This window comes from Ictidomys tridecemlineatus, chromosome 10 (assembly GCF_052094955.1).
Source record: "Ictidomys tridecemlineatus isolate mIctTri1 chromosome 10, mIctTri1.hap1, whole genome shotgun sequence".
In the NCBI taxonomy this organism is placed as follows: Eukaryota; Metazoa; Chordata; class Mammalia; order Rodentia; family Sciuridae; genus Ictidomys; species Ictidomys tridecemlineatus.
The window spans coordinates 71,205,628-71,221,575 of NC_135486.1; the positions used below are offsets into that span (position 1 = coordinate 71,205,628).

Genomic DNA, 15,948 nt, shown 5'->3' on the forward strand with positions numbered 1-15,948 from the left:
GGAGGCTGGGTTTGAGCCCTGGCCCTCTCATGGCCTGTGTGATACTGAGTTTTGAGTTCTTCTTCATCTATGGGTTCATGACATCCACAATGCAAAGTAGTTATAAGGATTACAAATAAGATGCATATGTCTGGCATGAAGAAGTCACTCTCTAAGTGATAATTTCTTTTCTAAAAATTTTACTTACCAAGTGAAATTCAAAGGCTTTCACGTGCTCTCCAAGGCTTTGGATCACCCCTTTGGCCCTATCCTACTTTTTCAGTCTTCATTCCCAGCATCCCAGCATCCCCACCCAATTCAGGGAACATGGAGGACCCCTTGCTGTTCCCTAGTGCTCTGCTGTGTCTTTGCTCACTTGTCCTTTCTATATGGAATCTGTTACCGAAGTTCACCAGTTCCTCAGGGTCCTGTTGGCACTCCACTTTCATGAAGTCCTACTTCCGGCCCACACTCCCTTGAGGCTCACCACTGCCCTACGTGGACTGTTGCCACTCTTGGCCTTTCTCCTCCCGACAAGGTTTATCAGGGCCATGTCACGTTCACTACATGAGTAAAATTTCTGCCTGCCGTACTGGAAAGGGCAGAAGAGGCGTTAGGTAGACTAATGGAGAATTGAGTGAACAAAAAAGTCAGCATGATACTCTGCCACCAAGACCATTCTGATTCCCAGCTAAACCCCAGGGACTGGTAATGACACAAGTTTACTTGAAATGTGTTTCCCAGAGGCAGGGCGCAATTGACTGTGAAGATTTTGTTTTTCAGGATATGATTGACCTGGCAAGGACCCTTTTGAGGGACGAACCACAAAAGGGTTAAAATCATAACCCTTTATTTCCAAAGTGGGGAAATTCCTACACTGGTCAGTATGTTCCCAACACAACATAATCACTTCTCCAAAGCAAGCAAACACACTCCTTGTATGTAGCATCATTTTTCTTTTCGTAACACATCTTCTGGCAATCATTTAGGATTCTATTTCTAGAAGTTTAGGACACGAAATTATATACTTTCAAAATATATGTATACTTTCTTATTTATCTTTCTGAGTAGCAAGGGAAAATGTTATCAGAAATTTCACATTCAATTAGAAAGGGTGGTTTGAGTAATAAGTTGGTGGATTTTTACTTCTCTAAAAAACTGAAAAAAAACTAGGATGATGAAGTTGAAAATTTTCATATATATATATATATATATATGCAGACATATATATATATATATAGGAAATTTATGTATATATAGGAAAAAGTAATGTATGTTTATATTTTCTAAAATTTCTACAAAGTTTCACTTAAAAGAAGCTTCCTAGGTATTATTTCCTGAGGCAGTAAAAGCAAAGAAGCTAAAATATTTTGAGTTCTTAAATTATTCCGGTGTTTCATATATGAGTTACTGGTGTCTCAGGCAAATTAATCTGGATAAAGAGAGGTATAATAGCTTTTTTTTTCTTTGCTAGGGTCAGGGGTATTAGGGATTGAATTCAGGGGCACTTGACCCCTGAGCCACAACCCCAGCCCTATTTTGTATTTTATTTAGAGACAGGGTCTCACTGAGTTACTTAGCACCTTGCTTTTGCTGAGGCTGGCTTTGAATTCAACATCCACCTGCCTCAGTCTCATGAGCTGCTATTATTACAGGATATGCCACCAAGCCTGGCTCTAATAGTTTTTTGTTTTTTTTTTTTTTGGTTACTGGGGATTGAACTCAGGGCACTCAACCACTGAGCCACATCCCTAGTCCTTTTCTGTCTAACAGGTTTTTTTTGTTGTTGTTGTAGATGGACACATATCTTTATTTTATCTATCTATTTTTTTAATGTGGTACTGAGGGTTGAACCCAGTGCCTCAGACATGTGAGGCACGTAACCTACCACTGAGCCAAAACCCAGCCCATTGCTTTTTAATATTATATTATAGTTGGGGTGGGAGTTACAGTGGGAAACTAAATTCATTGGAGAATAAAGAAAAATGTCCTGAGGAATCTGCTCATCAGTATCCTGTTAACATCCAAATATCATATCACTATTCTTCCCAGAACTGTCAAGAACTGTGAATGATTAGAGTCTCTTAGCACCCAAGCTTGCTTTATAAACCAGGGACCACCGAGGCGTAAAATGAGGTCCCCGTGGGTTGTAGACAAGAGGTAGGAAGCAAGGTTCCCTCCCTTCTTATAACTTTCTACTTGGTGTCCCCTCTGGCTCAGTGGCTGGGTAGAGGTGACATCTACTAGCCTTTTCAAGATGCCAAGGGCAACCATGGCCTCTTACCTGTCATGCTGCCAGGTACCATGATGAGTGTGAATAATCCCCACATCAGCAAGCTTGGTTCCATCTTCCTGGCACTTGGGACCAACTCGGACAGTAAAGAGGAAGCGATTCTCTCCAGTGGGTCGCGTTGCCTGTCAGCAGCTTTCTCACATGGTGCTGGGAGGGTGCCTGAGCAAAGACTCATTCCTCTCGACCTGTCATCTTTGCTGGTCCAGCCAGTCTCTATGACAGCCAGGAGTTGCTCTCTTTAAGTATCAGACTGGTGTGTTCAGCCAGGAAATTGTGCTACCACTCTGTTCTCTGATCTCAAATATAGAAAGTGGCTTCTTTTTTTTTTTTTTTTTTGATGACAACAGAGTTTGTGGTAATTTTCAAACCAGGGTTTTTTTCAAGTTCAATTGCTGGGAGGTGTGGGCTGAGGTTGGTGAGAAGGATCAGGCTTCATTTATGAATCTTTCTTCAGCTTCACCTATAAAAGGAAAGGGAGATTCCCCTGCTGTTAAAGGAGGGGTGAGCAAGCACTTCTTGGCAGTGGTCTCATCTACTGTTTTGAAAACTAAGCCCTCCCCAGCCCCAGCTTTGCAAGCAGGGGAACCAGGAGATGGAGGGGGCAATCACAGGAGAGCAGGGAAAGGCAGCCTTCTCCATAGCGGGCATTTCCTAAAGTAGTCCAACCTTGAGTCTCTTTCCAAAGTCTAGCAGGCATTGGGGCTGGATCTCCAATATTCAGATCATGGAAAAGTAAGCAGTGGACTGACTAATACTCAGAATTCACAAATAACCTCCTATGACATATAATGGGTACCAGCCATAATCATTTCAACGTGGTGTCCAGGGTTCTTCAAAGTACGTTGTGGTTTTATAAGATACTTTGTCTTCAGATTTGTCTTTGTCTTAAAGGATCCTACTAGAAGTGATTTTAGGTTCTAAACTTTGAATTTTTTTTTTTTGTAAAATTTGATCTTGCTTATTTATCAGAGCTCTGTTGTAGTTTTCATGATATGGTTGACTGTTTTGTGACCTGGGAATCTGTTCCCCTTGCCTGTCATCTATTTACAGTAAAATATAATTTCTAGAGTATTAGAGAGCCAGGAAAGAAGGCATTGATAAAAGGAAGACCACCTGGGAAACAAAGGAATTCATGGTTACAAGAGGGATTATCTCTGCCCATAACACTCCCTCAGAGACGAGACTGGGCATGGGAAATATATTGGCCAAATTATATTATATTGTGTGCATGTACAAATATGTAACAGCAAATTCCATCATGATGTACAACTATAATGCACCAAAAAAATATAAAAAGATAAAAATAAAAAGAGACTTGGCAGTCAGAAAATGAACTGAGTGGTTTCCAAGGTAAGTATCATAGTTTACAAGTTTAAAAAAGTGAACTGTTTTCTTTCTGGGAATGGGGTGCCTATAAAAATGTGACAATATTCTCTTTTCAAAAGATTCCATTGGCTGGGATTGTGGCTCAGTGGCAGAGTACTTGCCTCGCATGTATGAAGTACCGGGTTCAATCCTCAGCACCACATAGAAATGAATAAATAGATAGATAGATAAAGGTATTGTGTCCATCTACAACTAAAAAATTAAAAAATAATAAGAAAAGATTCTATATCAAGCATAATTTCACTACTAGGAGTATTTGCCACTGTGCAGGTGAATGTTTGGGCTATAATTCCTACTATCTCCAGGGTCTGTCCCAGTTATTAAGATAAGAATTTTTGCTAGCAATAACGACTATCATGTAATTTTGAAAAAAATAACTAAAAATTGAAAAAATAACACAATTAACTTTCCACCTAGACTGTTTGAAAGTAGTTGCCAATATGTTGTTCCATCACTCCTAAATACTTCAACATGGGTTCCTACAAACAAGGATATTCTCCAGAATCGAGACAACACAACCATCAAAATCAGGAAATAGCACTGATGTGCTACGAAGTCACTCAGTTCTTATAGTTAGGTTTCTCTAGTGTTTCAGTCATGTCCTTTGTAGCAAAAAGATTCAGTTCTGAATCACCAATTGCATATAGCTGGCATGCGTCTTCAACAATTTCTTTGTGTTTTCTTGACTCTTATGACCCTAACATTTTTAAGAATCATAGGCAAATTATTTTGTAGGGTATCCCAAAATTTGTATTAGCTCCTTGTTTCTTCCTCACTGGATTCAGGTTTAGCGTCTTTGGCAGGGATAAACTAAATCCATGCTTGCTCTTCTCCTTGCATCCTTTTATCTCATCACCCATGATGTTCACTTTGGCCACTTGATTGTTTGGTGTGTTCTGGGTTTAAAATTACTCTTTTCTCCTGTGTAATAAACAAGCATTTTGTGAAATGATGTAAATATCCCATTATATTCAGACTTTCACTTTGTTCATATTTATTTATATCCATATGGATTCATGCTCTTCTATTTCATCCGGTTATACTCAATTACTCTCACTTAGTTTAATGCTCAATTTATCTCTTATTTGTCCTTTGGGAGTCAATTCAAGCTGATTTCTCTTTCCTTTTGATATGTCCCTGTTATTCTTTGAGTGCTTCCTTGCTTTGGGTGCATGGAAAGATTTTTCAGGTCCATTTTGTATGTTCTCTGTCCCAGCCCTGGGAGTCAGCCATTTTTTTTTTTTCCAAAATGTCCTGGTACCTTTCAAAGAACTCTTTTTGGAAACCAAGCTCTGGGCATTGGATGTGTTCATTACTATAGGGGCAGCAACCACTCCTGGACTCTCCCAGTGGACCGAGCTGGGAATTTGTGTATGTCTAAACATGCACACAGACATTCACCTTTATGTCTATATTTACTTCTGTATTTTTCTATAGATGCTGAAACCCATGAATTCACACTGATACTTCCCAACACTCCCATTCCCATCTGACACCACAGGGTTGGATTTTTCAGTTTCTCCTTTTCTCCATGTATAACTCTCTTCCTTGACAGTTGGCTTCCACTCTCCCTGGCATTTACTGCTATGCTCAATCCCTTTGTCTTCCCAATCTCATCTCTACACTACCAGCTCCTCTCCCACATGGGTTTCCTCTTATCCCTTCTCAGGTTTTGACTCCCTATGTTTGGTCAACTCCCAGACTCTGATGGAATGGCCTTCTCACCTGGTCAGGGCCTGATGCCCCTGGCCAGGCTAGCCACCTGCCCCCACGTGGATGTCCTTCTGATCCTGTTTGGGTGCTGAATCCTTGTGTTGGGATGCCCCTGTTGAAAATGACCTCCTCAGCTCGTTTGAGCTCTGACACCCTTACCTGCCGGGTCTTATGTATTTATCCTCCTCACCCCATTGGCTGTGCTAGCCCCTGTCTCTGTGGACTTCCTCTCACCCTTCTCAGGTTCTGATGAGCCCAGGAGGCTACTCCTTGTGGGGTACTCTCTTCACTCTGCATGGAGCCTGGCTGCACACTCTAGACCATCTCCTCATGCAGACCCCTCCCTCCTACCCCTCTTCAGACTGTTGACACCCTACTCTGAGTTACGTCCACCAGAATATCACAGATGTCCCCTGGCTGCATTCTGCTTGAAGTTTTAGGACTGAATTGTTCAGAAAAGGGGAGAGAAGGAAAGGCTAGTGACGACCATTCAGGAAGAATGCAGTGAAATGAAAAATGAGGCCAAAATTAAAAATCCAGACAGGCTCAGAGAATCAGCACACATGTTCATTGTAATGAAGAAGTCAACCAACCTGTATGTATGGCCCAACAGCTTCTCATGTGTTTTAAATACTTTTTTTTTTTGAACTCTAGTAGGTTTTAGGGATGAGTATTTCTTATTGGAAAGTAATGATCCACTAATATTTTCACTAATACCTTTACTTTTTTAAAAAAAAATCAGTTTCTTTTTCTTCTATTAAGTAAAATTAAATTCAATGCTTTTTATTTTAAAATGTTTTTGAGGATCAAAGAAATATAAATCAGCACTTGCAAGTTATACTTTAATTAAATCACAAAAATTAACTTCACATATTAATTCATTGCTATATAAAATAATCAAGATGAAACACAGTCTTTTTGCTTTTCGTCAGAATCTTCGTAAATCCTTCCTCATAATAAATATTCAAGTTACTTTCTTAATAACCAAGTAATAAAATGTTAGCTAACGAGATTAAATATCTTTAATTTTACATTTTTTATTTAAAAATGACATACAAACCATTAAAATGAAAATAGTGATTTTCAGGGTATTTTGAATCGTATAATTAATTTTTGTGGGTAATTTTTGCTGAGTTAGAACCTCAAATCAGAAGCCACAGTAGACAATCTTGACTTCCTATCCTACAAGGGTACATAGAGGAAAAGAGAAAAACACAAAATTTGCATACTGCTCAAGAAATTATCAGTGAATTTACTTTGAAATACCCATTTCTCAATTTTTAAAAAATTACACATTGAATTTTTAAATTTTCATTTTGAAGTAACAGGACTTGTGCTTGATAAAGAGAGTCCCAGTTGAAAAACCATGTGGAATTTATTTAGCCACAGAGCCAAGTCAACTATGATTGGATGATATAAAGGTCGGGTGTTCATTAAACAGTAATTTCACAAGCAGATGATGAAATTGAAAGTCAAGTTACACAATATGTATCAGAGTCCAAAAAATAGACAACCACAATACATTATTTAGTGTGATGTAGGCTGCCAGCAGTCCAGCAAAATTGTTCTTTCTCTCTTGTTGAACACATGAACAGGATTCACTTCCTGGTGTCCCACAGCTAAGTGGGTTCTTGCAATGGAATTCTTGCCAAGAAACATTAGTGGAAGTGGTGTTTAGCACATCTGTGTGACTGACTGCAACAACTATGATCAGAGTGATGTGGAAAGTGGAAGCATGTGCTCTGCTTGATTCCTGCATGCCTTGGAGCACAGCAAACTTTGTCTAGGAACATACTTCCTGTTATGTGAAAAAACTCTGAACTTGTTTTGCACATTAAGCCAATTATTGTTGGGTCTTCTGTAATAATATGTCAACCCACCCTGACTAATACAGTTGGTCTGAAAGGACATACCAAACTTCATGTGTTCTTGCATCAGTGATGTCCTGGTGGAATAATAGCAGGCATACTTTGGGATAGCTTGATGCATCTCATGTCACTTAAAAACAACTTAAGTAATATAAAAGCTTTGACCCACTCTTTATAAATTCATTTTGTGAGTTTCTAAACAAAAACTTTTACTTTTCAAAACATGGAGGTCCTATCGCTTGGCTTTAAACAACACATCTAGGGAAGTAGTTCAATTCTTTTTGGCTTATTGTAAACATATCTTGATATCTGAACCAAGATGTTTCTGAAGTTCAAGTAAGCAAGAAAGACCCAGCTCCACTAGTAAAATACCAGAAAAAATATCCTTAAGGATTATACTGCCTGTAATCATAGATGACTAAATTAATCTTAATGAAAATATTTGTTTAAATCACAAGGCTCCCACAATTTTTCAAAATAAAACAAGAGGACCAGCTCCTGGAGCTGAGATGGACCACTGCAAAACAAATAATCTAGTTGACTTTTACAGTTTGCACTATAGCTGAACTCAGTTCCAGTTTATTGACCTTAGGCTTTCTAGTTGATGTTTCACTGTACTACGCCAAGACCTAAGAAGGAGAGGAGGAAAAGAAAACAGATTCATTTTGCCATCATCTCATACAGAAGCTACATATCCAGTTGTCACTCAGTATCCATGATGGTTTGGTTCCTGGACTCCATGTGGGCACCAAAATCTGCAGGTGCTTAAGTCCCTTACGTAAAATGACATGACATCTGCATGTCACTTATGCATATGCTTCCCCATACGTTAAGTCATCTACAAATGACTTATATTACCTAATAATTGGCAAATGTTATGTAAATAGGTGTCGTGCTGCATTGTTTAGGGAATGGAGATAAGCACAAACAAAAAACTATCTATGTTCAGGCCAGACACATTTTTTTCCCCAAGTATCTTTGATCCACGATTGATTGAATTCATGGATACAGAGTCTACAAATATAGAGGATTGACTTTGTATCAGAACTGCTGCCCTCAGCAAGTTTGCGACTGAAATGGGAAGATACTTGGGTGGTATTGCTCCTTCCAACAGGCCTCTTGTCATCCTTTATACTCTATCATAGCACTTGCCACACTGTCCTGAAATTCACTATTCAAGTGCTTCTTTTTTTCCTTGCTTATAATCTTTTGAGGGGGTATTTAGAACCTCTTTGAGAATATGATGAAATCTTTGGTTTCTTCTCTTTGAAGAAACATGCCCATATCCAGTAAGTCTATAGAAAGTTTCAGAGGTGTCATGGGCACGCTGAACTTTGAGAGTCCCAGGATCTCAGGCTAAAGGTACCAAATTGTTGGCTTCTGGAGGACAAGCCTATACTGAATCTATCACCTAACACAGTGAATAACACATGGGGAAGTCTAACACCATGCGTTAAGAAGCATGCACATAAAAATATAACTAGAATGTATTTCATTTTTTTTTCTTTTTTTATTATTAGTTGTTCAAAACATTACAAAGCTCTTGACATATCATATTTCATACATTTGATTCAAGTGGGTTATGAACTCCCATTTTTACCCTGTATACATATTGCAGATTCACATCAGTTCCACATCCACTTTTTTACATACTGCCATACTAGTGTCTGTTGTATTCTGCTGCCTTTCCTATCCTCTACTATCCCCCCCTCCCCTCCCCTCCCCTCTCCTCCCATCTTCTCTCTCTACCCCATCTACTATAATTCATTTCTCTCTCTTGTTTTTTCCCCTTTCCCCTCACTTCCTCTTATATGTAATTTTGTATAACAATGAGGGTCTCCTTCCTTTACCATGCAATTTCCCTTCTCTCTCTCTTTCCCTCCCCCCTCTCGACCCTGTTTAATGGTGATCTTCTTCTCATGCTCTTCCTCCCTATTCTGTTCTTAGTTGCTCTCCTTATATCAAAGATGACATTTGGCATTTGTTTTTTAGGGATTGGCTAGCTTCACTTAACATAATCTGCTCTAGTGCCATCCATTTCCCTGCAAATTCCATGATTTTGTCATTTTTTAGTACAGAGTAATACTCCATTGTGTATAAATGCCACATTTTTTAATCCATTCATCTATTGAAGGGCATCTAGGTTGGTTCCACAGTCTAGCTATTGTGAATTGTGCTGCTATGAACATCGATGTAGCAGTTTCCCTATAGTACGATCTTTTAAGGTCTTCAGGGAATAGTCCGAGAAGGGCAATAGCTGGGTCAAATGGTGGTTCCATTCCCAGCTTTCCCAGGAATCTCCATACTGCTTTCCAAATTGGCCGCACCAATTTGCAGTCCCACCAGCAATGTACAAGTGTGCCCTTTTCCCCACATCCTCGCCAGCACTTGTTGTTGTTTGACTTCATAATGGCTGCCAATCTTACTGGAGTGAGATGGTATCTTAGGGTGGTTTTGATTTGCATTTCTCTGACTGCTAGAAATGGTGAGCATTTTTTCATGTACTTGTTGATTGATTGTATGTCCTCCTCTGAGAAGTGTCTGTTCAGGTCATTGGCCCATTTGTTGATTGGGTTATTTGTTATCTTATTGTTTAATTTTTTGAGTTCTTTGTATACTCTGGATATTAGGGCTCTATCTGAAGTGTGAGGAGTAAAAATTTGTTCCCATGATATAGGCTCCCTATTTACCTCTCTTATTGTTTCTCTTGCTGAGAAAAAACTTTTTAGTTTAAGTAAGTCCCATTCGTTGATCCTTGTTATTAACTCTTGTGCTATGGGTGTCCTATTAAGGAATTTGGAGCCCGACCCCACAATATGTAGATCAGAGCCAACTTTTTCTTCTATCAGGTACAGAGTCTCTGATTTGATATCAAGCTCCTTAATCCATTTTGAGTTAACTTTTGTGCATGGCGAGAGAAGGGGATTAAGTTTCATTTTGTTGCATATGGATTTCCAGTTTTCCCAGCACCATTTGTTGAAGATGCTATCCTTCCTCCATTGCATGCTTTTAGCCCCTTTATCAAATATAAGATAGTTGTAACTAGAATGTATTTCAGCAATTTCAGTTTTTTTTGTGAGAAGATATAAAAGTTTTGTTTCAAACCTACTTGAAGGAAGCAATTTCCAATAAATTCACTTCAAAGATTTTTTTCCTAATAGAGATTTTTTAGGAAGAAATGGTATCTAGATAACATTGATAGACTAGTTTAAAAAACAAACATTTGGTTAAAGCTAACTAAGTCCCTCACAGGACAGATGGTCAACAGCGCAAGGTGAGTCTCAGTTTATCAGGAAATTGCTCAATTCAGTTAACAGAAATGCTTGGTACTTCCCAGAAGAAACAGCTCATCACATCAGATACCAAATTTCTGACCTAGACTGACTTGTGTTGGGTTAGAGGTGAGTTTCTTTCTAACTGTACAAGGTGGCCCTAAGGATCATGATAAGAAGAGCAGTAGAATTTTAAGAAGGGAAAAATTGATATCATTAGGAAAGACCTAAGTGCTGTTCTTGAAGGATGGATGTAGCCTTGGTAAGTGGATCTTGAGATAGCAAACGTGGTCTACAGTCAACCGGACGTAGAATTAGGTAGACAGCAGAAGTTAAGGCTAGAAATGTCTGTTTGATTCAGAGGTGAGTGGATCTGGAAGGATAGAGTAAGTTTGGATTTTATCCACTGAAGATGTCTGAACAGGGTCAGACATAATCCAGGTGATGCCATAATTAGCCTGAGCTGGTGTGGTGTGCAGTGAGGCAGAGGAAATATGTAGGGAAGATAGAGACACAAAGATGATAAGATATTCTTCAGGCAAAAAATAAAAGTAGCCGAATGAGGTGATGCAAATCAGAATGAATTGGAGGCTTGCTATTGGAATATCTTGCAAAGACAAATGTAGTTTTTAATACCTGAATGTGGGGACAAGAGGTAGAGAATGGAAGTTGTGAGCTTTGGAGGAGGTAAGGTTCACTGATTTGAGTTAATCAAATGAATTGGTTAAATCCAGGTACAGGAGGCTGACATTAGGTAAGTAGCAGAAAGGTGATACCATCTATGGATAGGAGGAGGTTGTTCACATGGTTGTTCTCTCATCCCCACTTTATGGAACAGTTCTCCCCCTACCACCAAGGGATTTTATTTGTATGTATGTTTTACATTCCTAGAAAAAGAATCCCAGGAATTTCCTTCCTGTGTGTTTTCATCTTACTTCTTCATGGTCCACGATGCCAGCTGAGGTTGTCAATGCAATGAACCAAACTGACAGGATGGGAGCCGATTATGCTGCCACTTTCCCAAGTCTTGGAGCTTCACCTCAACTCTGGGCTGCTCACTCCACACTTGTTTAACCTGCCTGCGAGGCTCATGACAATTTTCCCAGCTCTGTGATCATCAGGGATTTCAAATTCGCCAGCCTAACCATGCTTCATCATCCCAATTAGAAACTGGACAATGACGTTGGAGCATGCCCTGGTATTTATCTGGTGTTTGTCTCTGTTTTTAGCATTATGGATGCTCTTGAGAGCATCAGCCAGAGTGTTCACGTGCACCCTTCTTGCAGCACGGAAAGAAGGTAGGAAAAGATGTGGAATGGCTCTTGCAGAAGGAAGCTCTGTTTCTGGAGTTTGTACAGACTATCCTTACCCTAAACTTTGATTTCTCAAACTTTCCTCTGCACCACACTACTAAAGAATTCATTTGCATCAGAAACACCTTCTGCCTATTAGAATCAAGATCGGGAGGGGAATGGAAAGAGTAAGAGGGTAAAGGCGAGGTGCTGAGAAATCAATTATATTCTTTCTTTTCCCTTCACTGATGCTCATGGCTTGTCTTTCAACAATGCCTGCTATCCCAAATTTCTGACCCTGTGAAAGGAAGATAAAAGAAATGGGTCCTGAAGGATTAAATGCAGAAATCAAAATAGGAGGAAAAGGATGGGGTAAGGAAGAAAGAAGCGAGCTCAGAGAACAACAGTGGGTTCTTCTCATGATGGGCACCAGAGTTTGCTTTCTCTGTGAGCTAGAGATAGGAGGGCAGCATGTTTAGTCTGGGACTCCAGGATCTCTCTGTTTGCCTTACTGCTGCTGCTCCCTTGATGGTTTCATTATTTACTAGCATCTTCATCAGGAACCCCAAGGCAAGAAAAAGCTGAAACTCAGATCAAAGAATTTCAATTCTGTCAAGTAGTCCATCAACAAATATTGACTGAACACCTGCAATAAAACAAAGCATTCTGCTAGGATCTGGGGAGAATTCCAAGAAACTTGAGTCCTGGTCCATGCTCCAAGAATGCTCAGAAGCTACTCAAAGAGAAAAGGCGATGGGCCTTGAAAAGGGAATGAACCACTCATTTCTGCAGGGAAGGTCCTCTACCTGGTCAGGCTGCCCTGGGTTACCCAACTGGCACCACACGCAAGCAGCCACTCTCTCTCAGCTCACTCTCCTTTCTCTAGAAGAGCCATGTGCTGAGCTGTGTGGTCTCAAAGCCAAAATTGAGAGAGGAGAGAACCCTTTGGATAATAATGAAGTTTTGCTTTCTTGAAGGGTGGCAGTGAGATGACATGGGTGGTTGTAAAGAGTGTATTGTTTACATATTTGATAATTCTTGTTAGGGTTTTTTAAGAGTTGGTTTTCCCAGCTAATGGCGTTCCAAGCCTTTCTGTCCTTTATCTCTTAGACATGGACCTGAAATGTACCCATGATTTACTTTTTTCATAGTTCATGGGCTCTCAATCACATCATTTAATATTATTCAATGCAATAAATACTAATCGAGGAGGGAACCAGGTTCTCTGCTAGGGTCTGAAAGATGCAAAAAACAAAGGGATTCATGCTCTCAAAAAGCCAACAATGTAATAGTGGTGTTGGGGGAATAGGGATAGAAAAACCTCCTATTAATTTCAAGTGCAACTGAAAAGTTGGTGATCCCAAGAGGAGCAAATAAAGAGGAGTAATGCAAGAGGATTTGTAGCATGCAGGCCTCTGATTCTTAGTAGCTGGGTGGCTGGACAATTGTCACCATGATTGCTACGTCCATTGTTGACAAGCTGTGAGAACATGTCATGTTCTCCCCAGTTAGCACTATACAAACAGTTTTCTTTCTCTCAAACTGTGTTGAGAGAACACGGCTGCTAATTCTGTGAAATGTACAGGTGCATCCTGTTATTGTGGCACTGGGTTGAATTTCTCACTTTGTAATTTCCACCAGATTTTACTAGACAGGGTGCAGGGGTCCTGTGGAAAACCAAAATCCACTATGAATCAAATAACCCTCCTCCACTCAAATGTCTGGTTCCCAAGGAGGACTTGCGAATTGCTCCACCAGTAAAATACTAGGCAAGAACAGTTGGTTTTTATGAATCATAAACTGAATCCTCTGTCCCTAACAATTGAAAGTTGACTTTGCTATCATTTGGTAGCTATGGTAACCTGTCAAATCCCTGACCCCACTTTCTACTTGAGTACACCCTGTGTTTGCTGCATGAATATCAGACACGTCTCCCTCACCTCTTCTGTTGGATTCTCCATCAGGGATGGATAATAATGAAGTTTATTTCTTAAGCCAGCGCTGATCAATTACTAATGGCTACTTGATGAAGATTCTGAGGCTCTGTATCAGCTTACTGGACTGTAGGTATTCAGAGGAAGGTGAAGTCGTATTTGTGTCACTTAGCTTTCAAATCAGCTTTGCTGCCTCAAATGAACTTCTTATTTTCCTTCATCCTGTATTTCTTCCATTCTTTTTCTAAAACTTAAGAGTCTTAGGAACATTCGTAATAACTTTGACATTAAGCCCAGTTTGCTAAGCCTGATATTCAAGATTCTTCATGATCTTCCCTAGTCTTCCTTTTTCTTCTTCTTGCTGTCTTTGCTACAAAATAAAAATTCAACTCTTCATTACTCCCCCTACGTGGCCTCCTCCTCTTTCCGTGTGTCTGTGGAATCTACAAACCCACAGTTCAATCTCTCTTAAGATCCAACTCAAAGTCTACCTCCTGAAAAAGGTCTCATCTTCCATCTGAAGGCACTCTTCTCTGAGCTGTTCCCTTATCCACATCTCATAAATGTTGAAAACAATCCCTAGCTTGAGTCAAACTTGTTATGTGGCAGGCACCATGTCCCACAGTTCAGGTGTGTGATCTCGCTGACTTCTCACAGCCATCCCATGAGGAAGGTGTGCTATCACAATTTCCACTTTACAAATGAAGATTCTGTTTCTCCTGGTGGTTGTCGGTGCCCATACTCATGAAGTTCATGACGAGTAGTGTCATGTCTAAGTGCCCAGGTCTATTGAACCCTTAAACATGCGACTATAGCCTTAGTCTCGTGGCATCTGCCAATTTATGACCTCATTGTAGATCTCTGGAGACACATCTGATCCCTCCAACTAGACCCCATGTGTCTTTTAAAAAAATGATATGTCTCTAAGTCACCTTTTTATTCCTAGTGCTGTTGCAGGGTCCAGACTATAATGGATACTCAGTAAGTAGCCTTTGAATAAATAATTGTATGAATAAATTTCAGGAGCTCTGGTGTGGGGAGACATGAGGAAGCAGGAATCGGCCTTAATGGTTTCTACTTTACAGTGAAGTGTCCTATGGGACTTTAGAGTCCACAATTGGGTTGTGTGTTGCAAAGGATTTGACTGAAATCCCTAGTGTCAGCGGATAGGACAGCCAGAGGCTCAACTGTGAATCTAAGGAATCAGATGCCATTGGCCTGCTGAGGTAAAGTCTTGATTTCGGTAGCACAATGGGTTCTCTTTGACTCTGGACCCTCCTTCCCTTAAGTGCAGATGGATCTCCAGAAACAGAGCTGAGCAGCCATGTCTCCTGAGCATGTGGGACAAGGGAGGTGGGTGATACGGCAGCTTGACATTAAACAGGAAAAGAGGAGGAAGCCATGTTGGGAGAGTAATGAAGCAGAATTTTGTTTTGTAGCAAAGACAGTAAAAAAGAAGAAAAAGGAAGATGACGTTAAATGGAGAGGCTATGGCAGATGATGAAGAATCTTAAATATCAGGCTTAGGAATTTGGGCTTAATGTCAACCACTTGGCTATTCGGAGCAACTTTGATCCCCCATAAAAACTCAGTTTCCTCCCTTGTTTTTTCCATGTCTAATGTCAGAGCTTGAGAAAACAAATAAAACGGACACTTTCTGGGTAGTGAGGACAGAGAATGGTCTCATAAAACAGGTAAGGGTTTTTTTTTTTCACATGACACCTGAAGGGTTAACAGAAAAAGGGACCAACCTCCTATCAGAAGGTTGAAGAATCCAGAAGTGACATTAGCAGGTAGTTCAATTCATGGAGTCCAAATATCTGTTTCATCAGCCCTGGTCAGGTGGGGTATTAACAATACCTAGGATTGATGAAATTCATTTTTTCTGAGAAGTCAAAAACTTTTTGGTTGAGTTACTTTGTTTTTTTTTTTTTTTCATGCCCCAACCCACTGTGAAATGTTCTGTTTCTTGCTTGATAGGTGAAGAAATTGAGTTTTGTTGAGCCTATGTTATTTTCATCCATGGTAGAGACAGGGCAAATTTCTAACTGTCTCATCTAAGTGTCTTTTTTTTAGGAAAACAAAACAAAACCTCTCTCTCTCCCATCACGACCCCTCCTTTCCCCACATTGGCTATAGGTCTGCTTGTACCTATAGGTCCTCATTTTTCTGCTGAGCTCTCTGGTGCCCAGTGATCTCTACTGTTTATTT

General features: G+C 40.0%; 1 protein-coding gene and 1 pseudogene across 1 annotated transcript in view; both read right to left on the reverse strand.

Moving 5' to 3' along the window:
• The window catches only part of Il2ra (interleukin 2 receptor subunit alpha), a 44,164-nt gene extending 41,647 nt beyond the window's left edge, over nt 1-2,517 (reverse strand). The window contains exon 1 of the mRNA XM_005320398.5: nt 2,264-2,517. Coding sequence (XP_005320455.4) covers nt 2,264-2,447 — 184 coding nt within the window. The 5' untranslated portion in view covers nt 2,448-2,517. The remainder of the gene's footprint in view (nt 1-2,263) is intronic.
• Nucleotides 2,518-11,398: 8,881 nt separating this feature from the next.
• On the reverse strand, nt 11,399-14,492 carry LOC106144713 (small ribosomal subunit protein uS8 pseudogene; annotated as a pseudogene).
• Nucleotides 14,493-15,948: the final 1,456 nt, after the last annotated feature.